The 11,060-nt window shown below is 43.6% G+C and overlaps 1 protein-coding gene across 1 annotated transcript in view; it reads right to left on the reverse strand.

Moving 5' to 3' along the window:
• LOC143276259 (GTPase-activating protein and VPS9 domain-containing protein 1-like) overlaps nucleotides 1–11,029 on the reverse strand; it is a 46,943-nt gene extending 35,914 nt beyond the window's left edge. Inside the window, exons 1-8 of the mRNA XM_076580745.1 lie at nucleotides 10,934–11,029; nucleotides 8,979–9,216; nucleotides 8,282–8,554; nucleotides 7,152–7,334; nucleotides 4,661–4,900; nucleotides 3,969–4,181; nucleotides 2,185–2,319; nucleotides 1,463–1,706 (exon numbers count right to left, since the gene is read on the reverse strand). Of these exons, the coding sequence (XP_076436860.1) occupies nucleotides 1,463–1,706; nucleotides 2,185–2,319; nucleotides 3,969–4,181; nucleotides 4,661–4,900; nucleotides 7,152–7,334; nucleotides 8,282–8,554; nucleotides 8,979–9,188 (1,498 nt within the window). The 5' untranslated portion in view covers nucleotides 9,189–9,216; nucleotides 10,934–11,029. The remainder of the gene's footprint in view (nucleotides 1–1,462; nucleotides 1,707–2,184; nucleotides 2,320–3,968; nucleotides 4,182–4,660; nucleotides 4,901–7,151; nucleotides 7,335–8,281; nucleotides 8,555–8,978; nucleotides 9,217–10,933) is intronic.
• Between the last annotated feature and the right edge of the window lie 31 nt (nucleotides 11,030–11,060).

The raw sequence follows: 11,060 nt of genomic DNA on the forward strand, positions 1-11,060 counted from the left end.
TTGGTCTCTGACGAGAACAAGTCAGTGCTTGTATACATCGCTGGCTATGTCACAAGAAAAGACACTGACTATGAAGAGGGACAAACATCTTTTTACTTTGATAAATATGGCCAGTACACAAAATCACTTGACAGAGGAGATCTAAAGGTGCCGTCTGACAGGGCCTGTCAATGGACAATTTTTAGTTTCATCATCTTCAATGTGGTCAAGAACTCTGTGTGCCGTCATTCATTCATGAGGATAGCCCTGGCCCTGTCTGACATGTACGAGTTTCACATGAAGGAGAGACATGCTAGGATAGTAGCCAACATCCTCATCAAAAACTACTGCAGAGATGCCACACCCCGTTCGACGAAGGAACCTGCCCTCAAGAGACTGAAACTCTCCGAGACATCATAGTGATAATCATTCGAGTATACCAGGTTAGTGTTGACTGCTGTTTGTACCTGTCTGTATTTGAACTGTTCTTTTTGTTTCTGTGTTTGTTCCTTTGTCCTTTTATGAATGGATTAATTAATACTGTGACATTGCCGCATGAACTTAAAATGAGGGTCGGTTTGTATCGGTGGGGGGGGGGGGGGGTAGCACATTTACAGTTAATTTGGCCATAAATTATGGAAATCATGCATGGTTTGAACATGCCAATTGCCAAGATTACAAAAATATCAACCTGAACATGTAAGCAACTTGCTACACCTTACATTGGCAAACAGAATCCAATTCAAACGAAAACATAGAAATAAACTTTTAAAAAATATATATATCAAAATGCATCAAACTACCAAAAAAATGCATTCTGCAAGTGTATAAACCAAAACAATGAACTTTCTTTGGATATGGACATGAAAAACAGCTGCAATTGATGTTCAGTAGCTTGTACCCAGTCAGCCCCCAGTCCAAGCCCCCAGTCGCGCGTTGAGTAGGCCTGTAGTTAAGATCGCCATAAGTGTAACACAAATCAGCGGATTTTTCTGTCCATTCCTTCTGTCTTCCAAGAGTTTATCTCGGAATGTTTACTGACAAATCAAGACAATTTCTGCTTACATGTGACCAAAGTTGTGGCAAGGTAATTTCAGCTGACGTTCCTTTTTTATTTTCTCTAAGTGTTTTGATGTGGTCAGTATGGTGTGTGTGTGTGGTTTTTTTTTGGTTTTTGTGTTGTTTTGTGTGTGTGTGTGTGTGTGTGTGTGTGTGTGTGTGTGTGTTGTGTATGTTGTGTGTGTGTGTGTGTGTGTGTGCGTGTGTGTCTGACTCTTTGTGTATGTGAATCTGTACATGTCTCTGTATGCCTCGAATGTCTCACTATATGTCTGTGCGTCAAAAAAAACAAAAAAAAAAAAGAAAAAAAAAAGCACAAGCCACAATAAAAAGACAAAAGGAATCCAAACACCCCTCACCCCCACCCACTCCCACCGCCCCCACCCATTCCCACCACCACCCTCCTGCCCCTTCCACTACTCACGCTTTCCCTTGAACAGTTTTCGCTGAGACCCTGGCGTGTCAGGGGCGGTGCCAGGTATGCTAGCCCCAATGGCCGACAGCATGGAGTCGATGGTGAGACCGGTGGCCGGGGAGGAGGTGGGGGGCGCTCCGTCAGCGGGGGAGGAGGGGATGTCATGGGGCAGGTTGCTAAGCAACAGCTCCAGGGCCTTCTTCCCCGGGTGCTTGTCGTTCAGGCTGTGGCAGGTGTGACGCAGGAAGGTGATCTGTGCACACACAATTAATTTCTGGCAGGTGTGACGCAGGAAGGTGATCAGTGCACACACAATTAATTTCTGGCAGGTGTGACGCAGGAAGGTGATCAGTGCACACACAATTAATTTCTGGCAGGTGTGACGCAGGCACAACAAATTAAGACATGCACAGCTCACCCACACAACACACACAGACGCAAACACACATGTACACACACATAGGACACAGTCACACACACAAGCACGCACACACGCACGCACGCACATAGAACAAATTCACACTCACAACACACTCACAAACATTCGCGAGCCCACACACACACAACACAACACACACAACAAATTCATACAGGCACCACACTCAAAACACACACACACACACACAACACTCATAAACACACATACACACACACATACACACACAAACAACAACAACAACAACACACACACACGCACAAACTACCCTTCCGCCCACACACACACTACTCACCAGCTCCCTGATGTTGGTGGGAGTCATGAGCATGGCGGACCTCATGGGGAGGTTGGGGGGTGTCAGGCCTTGTGACAACACGGCATCATCCCACGACCCCTCCAGGAAAAAATCCAGCACTGACGACATACACCCCTGAAACACGCGCACAGCGACCACCCGGCACTGTCAGTACTGACAATGGGTAAGACAACACTGTGGGGTCAGGAGGAAGAAGGGATAGAAGAGAAATCTGTTGTGATAAAAAGAAATAAAATTTAAAAAAAAAAAAAAAGGTCACAGCTCACAATTTATGTACAGTGATGGCCTAGAGGTAACACATCCGCCTAGGAAGCAAGAGAATCTGAGCACGCTGGTTCGAATCACGGCTCAGCCACCGATATTTTCACCCCCTCCACTAGACCTTGAGTGGTGGTCTGGACGCTAGTCATACAGATGAGATGATAAACCGATGTCCCATGTGCAGCATGCACTTAGCGCAAGTAAAAGAACCCATGGCAACAAAAGGGTTGTTTCTGGCAAAATTCTGTAGAAAAATCCACTTGGATAGGAAAAACAAATAAAACTGCACGCAAGAAAATTTTGTTTTAAATGGGTGGCGCTGTAGTGTGGCGACGTGCTCTCCCTGGGGAGAGCAGCCCGAATTCCATACAGAGAAATTGCTGTGATAAAAAAAAAATACAAACACAAATACAAATACTAGCTAAGACCCATATCAGCCAATAGGAGGAGTTTGTATTATACTCCATGTTTGGTGTTACATATACTTACCATGTCAAACTGATGCAAACTAGGCCTATCGGTTTGCTCTGCTTGGGCAAATTTCGCACAGCTAACAGTGAAAAGACGAGCAGTCTTGGCCCGGTCCGCTCTCAGCCAATCAAACGCCTCTAAAAGCTATAAGCGCTGAATCATTCCAATACAGTGTCTATGAGGGTCTGGGTTCTGATCCCAGCCTCGCCCTTTCTCACAAGTTTGACTGGAAAATCAAAACCAGCATCTAGCCATTCAGATGAGACGGTAAACTGGAATCTTGAGTGAAGCACGCACTTGGCACTCAGGGAGTGGTCAAACTGGGAGTCGGTAGACATCTGCACTGTTTTCCATCTGCTGACAAGAGGAGACATGCATCCCTTGTTTGGACAGCGTTTCTTTTTTTTCTTCTTCATCTGCGTTCACTCGTATGCACACGAGTGGGCTTTTACGTGTATGACTGTTTTTACCCCGCCATGTAGGCAGCCATACTCCGTTTTCGGGGGTGTGCATGCTGGGTATGTTCTTGTTTCCATAACCCACCGAACGCTGACATGGATTACAGGATCTTTAACGTGCGTATTTGATCTTCTGCTTGCATATACACACGAAGGGGGTTCAGGCACTAGCAGGTCTGCACATATGTTGACCTGGGAGATCGTAAAAATCTCCACCCTTTACGCACCAGGCGCCGTCACTGTGATTCGAACCCGGGACCCTCAGATTGACAGTCCAACGCTTTAACCACTCGGCTATTGCGCCCGTCAGTGTTTCTTTTAAATCCACTTCTTTTTAGGCTTAGATATTCAAAGTATTCTAGGTTTGTTTGCTTTTTTTCAGTTGTGACACTATGAGATATTCAAAGTATCTTAGGTTTGTGTTTTTTTTTCAGTTGTGATAGTATGTTCTGAATCTGATCGCTGCTATTCTAAATTTCACATAAATCAATATCACTTCCTTTTGAAAATAATAACAAGACAACACTGTGAAGCGAGGTAAGTATGCCAAATGTAGCCAAAACGACGTCTCACCTTTTCAAAACGACCATAGAGATCCTTGACCTTGGGGTCAATGTCATCCCAGCGGGAGATGGCCAGAACCTGGATAATCTGGGCAATCTGCATCAGGTTGTGGCGGGTGATGTGGCTGATGGGGATGTCAGACGTGATGCCGTACGGCTCTGGGTCGCAGATGGCCGGGCAGATGAACAGAGCAAACACCAGGTCTGAACACGCCGCCCGCACCTGCCACACATTGTGTTGCACTGTACTGAACTGAACTGATCATGACATGGTGGGTACACCACCAGTGTGTGCAAAATGGTCATGACATATATGGACTGACTGTCCTCATCACACAAAGGGCATGCAGCAGAAGTAAATAAACAGAACAGAATACAATAGAAATCATCAAAACAGAGTAAGTCTTTAGTATCAGGGTCACTAAGAATATTGGGAAGGAGGGAAGGGTATAGTGCCTGTATAAATACAAACATATATTGAAAATTATATACAGTCTCAGGCACAGCAGGAATTTTGCTAAACATCTAATGTCTATGCACTTAAGTGCATGTGCACATGTGCAAAATTTACCAAAATAATAAAGCAGGGGGTGGGGGAGCAGACTGACCTGTGCAGCATCATGGTGACTGCTACGAATGATGAAAAATAAATGATGAAAAAAATAAAAATAAAAATAATAATAAATGAAGGGACAGACTGACCTCTGCAGGGTCATGGTGACCGCTGGCGGTGAGGGTGGTGAACACCTGGGAGATGAGCCATGCCAGGGCAGGGGGAAAGCAGTGGAGGTTGGCCTTGATGTTGGTGATGAACCGCTGCGACAGCGTCACCAGCTTCTCCACGATGAAGTTGCGGTAGTGCATCTGCTTCTTCTTGTGCTCCTCCGTGCCTGGATCCCCAAACCGCTTCAGGCGGTCCTTAGGCGGGAAGCGCACGAGGGCCTGAAACAGACAGAAACAAAGTCCTTTGACGAATACTGCTAATGCTGAACCAAGGGAGTCTCTTGCCGAGTCTCAGTCCCAGCATCATGATCCCTGCCTTCGTGGTATGGCATACGAGGCATGGAACCCACGCTTAGGCACCCAGCGAAAATCCGACCCCCAACAGAGATAGGAAAGACAGGATCAATTTAGAGGCAGAGAAAAACGAACGAATCGAGGGGGCCAAGTCGAATCGAGTACACAGAATGTAAGAATACAATACAGACAAGCCGCAGGCAGCAAAATAAGGCCAAATGAATACGCTTAATAGCCAAAAAAAGCGTAAGATGAGACAGAGCGTAAACCTGACAAGATGGCGTGGAGAGCTTTGGCCAAAGAAATGATTCAGCGCTTATAGCTTTTAGAGGCGTTTGATTGGCTGAGAGCGGACCGGGGCAAGACGGCTCGTCTTTTCACTGTTAGCCGCGTGAAATTTGGCCAAGCAGAGCAAACCGATAGGCCTAGTTTGCATCAGTTTGACATGGTACAGTATATGACACCAAACTACATATCTGTGAATCCTTGTGCTCGCGTGTCTGTGTGTAGGTGTCTTTTAGGATCTTGCATGTGTGTGCGTACAAGTGTACGTATGTATTTATGTGCACAAAGTGTATGCGTATTTCTGCAAGTGAAAGCATGTATATGTCAATGGATGCCTTTGCATTGGTGTATATTTTCTTTCTCTGAGCTATTATTGTGTACTTTGATACTCTGATGGCAGTGTCTATACACGATCCCAATTTGTGTAATTCTATACCCATTTCTGTGAATCTATCTGTTTTATTTATGTGCGTCCCAGTCTGCATACATGATGCAATATGCGTGTGCCAGGATATGTACATATGTGTGTGTGTGAGCATACATACATGTGCATTGAAGTGTATATGTGACTGTCTCAAAATGACCCTATGTATGAGAGTACAGGAGATAGTAACAGAATCTGTCTGTGACTATATGAATGATTCTGAGATTTGCTTTGGTATGTGCCCTGCATCAAGTGAACTAGCCTAGCTTAAACTTCACCAACAACCAACAACAGATTCACATATGGCATAGAATTAGCACTTCAAAAAAAAAAAAAAAAAAAAAAAAACGCTGTGAAAAAAGAAAAACCACAAACACCAGCCATTCTAAGTCAACCAAAGACAAAGCATTCATGAATGGCACTGCACATGAATAACTGATTGTTTTCCAAATGACAAGAACTATCATTCTTCCCAGTTCTCAGAATCCCCTTGCCAAAGGTTTTCTTTAGAGTCCCATGAAGCAAAATAATGCATGCAAAAAATATTAAAAAAACCAACAACTACTCATATATGAAGATGAAAAAAGACACCCCCTCCCCACTCCCCCACACACACACTACACTGAAACAGACAAATCCACTGACTGATCAATATGCAGACTAACAGATGAACAGTTAAAGGATCTATACATGTGTGCTATTGACCCAAACTAGCTTGGAAGAATCAATGTCGTAAAACCACTCTATACAGGTCTTCTTTTGACCGAACCTACCCTGGAAGGATCAATGTCATAGAACCACCACTATATGCATATGTTCTATTGACTAGACCTATCTTGGACAGATCAATGTTGCAGAACCACTCTATACAGGTATTCAATTAACTGTACCTACCTTGGATGGATCAATGTCATAGAAACACCTTATACAGGTGTTCTTTTGACCAGACCTACCTTGGAAGGATCAATGTCATAGAACCACTCTATACAAGTGTTCTATTTATCAGACCTACCTTGGAAGGATCAATGTCATAGAAACACCCTATAAAGGTGTTCTATCAACCAGACATCCCTTGGTCCCTGCCGGAGTCTGCACTAGTGGGTCACGGTAAAGTATGTGTAGTTCTATTGACAAGACCTACCTTGGAAGGATCAATGTCACACAACCACCCTGTGAAAGTGTTCTCCTGACCAGACACACCTTGGAAGGATCAATGTCATAGAACCATCCTATAAAGGTGTTCTATTGACCAAACCTACCTTGGAAAGATCAATATCATACACAGATGTTCAATTAACCAGACCTATCTCGGAACCATTCTATACAGGTTTTCAATTCATGAAAACTACTTTGGAAGGATCAGTGTCATCGAACACTATATACAGGCTCTCAATACACCAGAACTATCTTTGGAGGGATCAATGTCATAGAACCACTCTACACAGACGTTCCATTGACCAGACCTACCTTGGAAGGATCGATGTCGTAGAACCACTCATCCTCCATCAGCAGACGCATGATTGGCTCATGAAGAGCTGCTGTCAGGAAGAGTCGCGCGGAGAAAAGCGAGTCACACAGCTGCTTGTACATCAGAGAGAAGGCGCAGTTTCCCCGCCGCAGCAAGCGCCGTGGGTTCTCATCGTTTGCAACCTGCACAAAAGGTTCCATTTATTTTACTGGGGATTTTTTTTTTTTTTTGTTTGTTTGTTTGCTTAATCTTGATTTGATGTACCTATTCTTGTGTGTGTGTTTGTGAATGTATTTTTGTTGTTGTTGCTGGTTTACTTTTCTTTTTTTTGTTTTTTTTATTTTTTCAAAGGGGGAAGAGGGGAATTCTTTGTATCATACAACCAATCTCTATATGCCTGTTTTGTTCACAAACCCATATACAAACAATACAATTACAAATGTATAAACTCCCTAAAATATAATCTTATGTGTAAAGTCCAATAAAAACTTATCAAACACAAAAATGAGCGCCTGTTTCCATACAAACATGATTTCAACTTACAGTATCATTATAACTTTATATAAGTAATTATATTGTTTTGCACTGCACTACACTGCATTGTATTGTGTTGTGCTGTGTTGTGTTGTTTTCTATTGTTGTACAGTATTGTATTGTACTGTATAGTATAGTACTGCATTGTACTGTACTGCAATGCATTGTATCCTAATGTAATTTATATTGTATTGTATTGTTTTCTATTCTATTCTATTTATAATTTGTATATTTCATTACTTTTTGTCAGAACAGATTTCTCTGTGTGAAATTCAGGCCACTCTCCCAGGGAATAGTGCATCACCATCAATATAACTTACTTCATCCGATTCATCTGTTCAATGAAACTTACTGAAAGAACAAAGAATTAGACGATCATCTCTGCAGCAACACAATGCAGCCGTACCATCTAATCTAAGTAGATCCCTACCATCCTCCCAAACACACACAAACATGAGCACACAAACATCACACACACACACACACACACACACACACGCATCACACACACACAAGCACACATTCACTCACACACACAAACACATCACACACACACACACACACACACCTACACGGAAAAAAACAACCACCTGACCTGCAGCTCTGTCAATAGCTTCAGGATGTGCAGCATGGCCGATTCGTCCTCACGGAACATACACCCCCCATACACAGACGCCGTGATGATGGTGATGACACGATCCATCCCCGGCAGGCCGGACTTCTCCCCTTCATAGATGCACTGACCCACCGTTGCTGGGTTTTCCCACAGAAACTTGAGTACATCTCCGTACTTGCTGTCATGGTGGCTGAAGTGCTTGTACGAGTCCACAAAGCTGGTGTTCTCCAGCTCATTGCTCAAGCCACACACCTGGGCCATGGAGATAAAAACCGCATCATGAAACAGAAACTGACACAGTATGGATGGAAACCAGTGAGCGCTTAACAAGCACTCTGGTCTTAATTCAAAAGAGTTGCATTTTTTTTTGGAGTGGGGGAAGAGGGGCGGGGTGGGGGGCCAGGGAGGGGGGAATTTCCTGCAAAGATTTATCATTCAACAATACTGTTACTAAGCATTCTGTAAAAAAAATAAATAAATAAAATAAAAATAATAATAATAATAATAATGAAAGAAAAATAAGGCAAAGCATTATACAGTGATCTTTCTATTCCAGTGAAGGACGAACATCATCATTTCCTTACATCATTACAGTTTGATCCTCTTTCAGTTTCACCCTCTTTCCCCTAGCGACTAATCTACTAAGTCTGTAAGTACGTAAAGTCTGCAGACTCACATCCACACTCCTGGCATCACTGCCGTGCGACACACACGTGCTGAGAATGGACTTCTGCTGCCGACCAATCCAGGCCACGTGCAGCAGTCGTTCCGAAGTCTGTCGCACGTTTTCGTACAGCCGCTGCAGCTGCTCCCTCTCGGTGGAGACGAACAGGCGCTCCTGCTGCAGGTGCTGGCTCAGCTCCGACAGGTCTGACATGAGACTCATGGCGATGATTGGCCCCCCTCCCGGATTCCTGACATCATGAAGGAAAAACAGTCAAAAATTTTTGATTTTATAAGGATATTTATAATATAGCGCCGACGGGCGCAATAGCCGAGTGGTTAAAGCATTGGACTTTCAATCTAAGGGTCCCGGGTTCGAATCACAGTGACGGCGCCTGGTGGGTTCAGGAGATTTTTATGATTTCCCAGGTCAACATATGTGCAGACCTGCTAGTGCCTGAACCTCCTTCATGTGTATATGCAAGCAGAAGATCAAATACGCATGTTAAAGATCCTGTAATCCATGTCAGCGTTCGGTGGGTTATGGAAACAAGAACATACCCAGCATGCACACCCCCGAAAGCGGAGTATGGCTGCCTACATGGCGGGGTAAAAACGGTCATACACGTAAAATCCTCACTCGTGTGCATACGAGTGAACGTGGGAGTTGCAGCCCACGAACGTAAAAGAAGAAGAAGAAGATAATATAGCACCTATCCCTGACCGTGGACCAAGTTCTAAGCTCTTAACAAACTCGGGGTCATTTGCACAACAGGCTGCCTACTTGGGAAGAGTTTGACTGATGGCTGCCATTGGATGCTCATCATTTATTTTCCTGTGTTATTCAATCAGATTTCAGGCATGCACACACACACACTCAGACAGACGTGTAACAGTTTATTGTATGACCGTTTTGTTTATTTACCCCACCATATAGGCAGCCATGCTCCATTTTAGAAGGGTGTGCATGCTGTGCATGTTCTTGTTTCCATAACCTACCAACACTGACATGGATTACAGGGTCTTTAGCATGTGTATTTGATCTTCTGTGTGCGTATACACGTGAAGAGGTTTCAGGTACTAGCAGGTCTGCACATATGTTGACCTGGGAAATCTGACTAACCCTTTACCCACCAGGCTACATTACCGAGATTTGAATCTGGGACCCTCAGATTGAAAGTCCAACGCTTTAACCACTCAGCTATTGGCGTATTGTGCCCCCTCCCTGCTTCCTAGCATTACACAGGGGAAAACAGACAAAAATCATGATGATTTTGTGAGTATTGCTATGGTATTTCTACTTCAATACAATTATGACACAGCCATGATTCTTAAGAACCATGGTCAAAGAGCTTGATACTAAGATAGTACTAGTAGCAGAACTACCACTCTCAGTAGATACAGGGAACTGGTGTATTCCATGAGCCTGCCAGCCCATTAATACCCTTTTCAAGAACTTTTGTTATCTTAGAATTTGCATTGGTTACTGTTTTATTACGAAATTACGTGTGGTTAAATTTTACATTTTTGAAATGTAACAAGGAATAATGGAATATAACCTTGACAGCTCATCAAACTACGGAATTACTTTTGCTTACGCTCATAGCTTTAGTGTTACTGTAACTTGGTTTTGCCAGAACTCCGACATGGATTGGGCCTACGGAATCATGACTTCACTTGTACTAAACAGGAACTTTGCCATTCACTTTGGCTTGCAGTGTCAGCACTTGTGTTTAGCACCGTCTTGATCGTGATGACTTAAAAAATCGTGCAAAACATAAAGTAAAATCTGATACGAACTGACAAAAATCAAACGGCATTCTAATATTCTCCCCAAGTGAACTGCGCTGATGGTCAAGGGGGAGGGGTCAGCCAGCAGAAATTTCACCAGTAGATAACATTGCAAAAATCAGAACACTACCAAACCTTTCAGCAAATACCCATTAGCCTGCTACTACATTTACTCACCTGGTTTACGGGATGTCAAGGTCTTGGTGGCCTGAGTGATTAGTCTTTGGTCAACATTTTTACCCTTCGGTTTTTAATCAGCCTTCATGTCAAAACATCGAGGACAGATAAATCAGATGCGCATGCG

This window comes from Babylonia areolata, chromosome 31 (genome assembly GCF_041734735.1).
Source record: "Babylonia areolata isolate BAREFJ2019XMU chromosome 31, ASM4173473v1, whole genome shotgun sequence".
NCBI classification, from domain to species: Eukaryota; Metazoa; Mollusca; class Gastropoda; order Neogastropoda; family Buccinidae; genus Babylonia; species Babylonia areolata.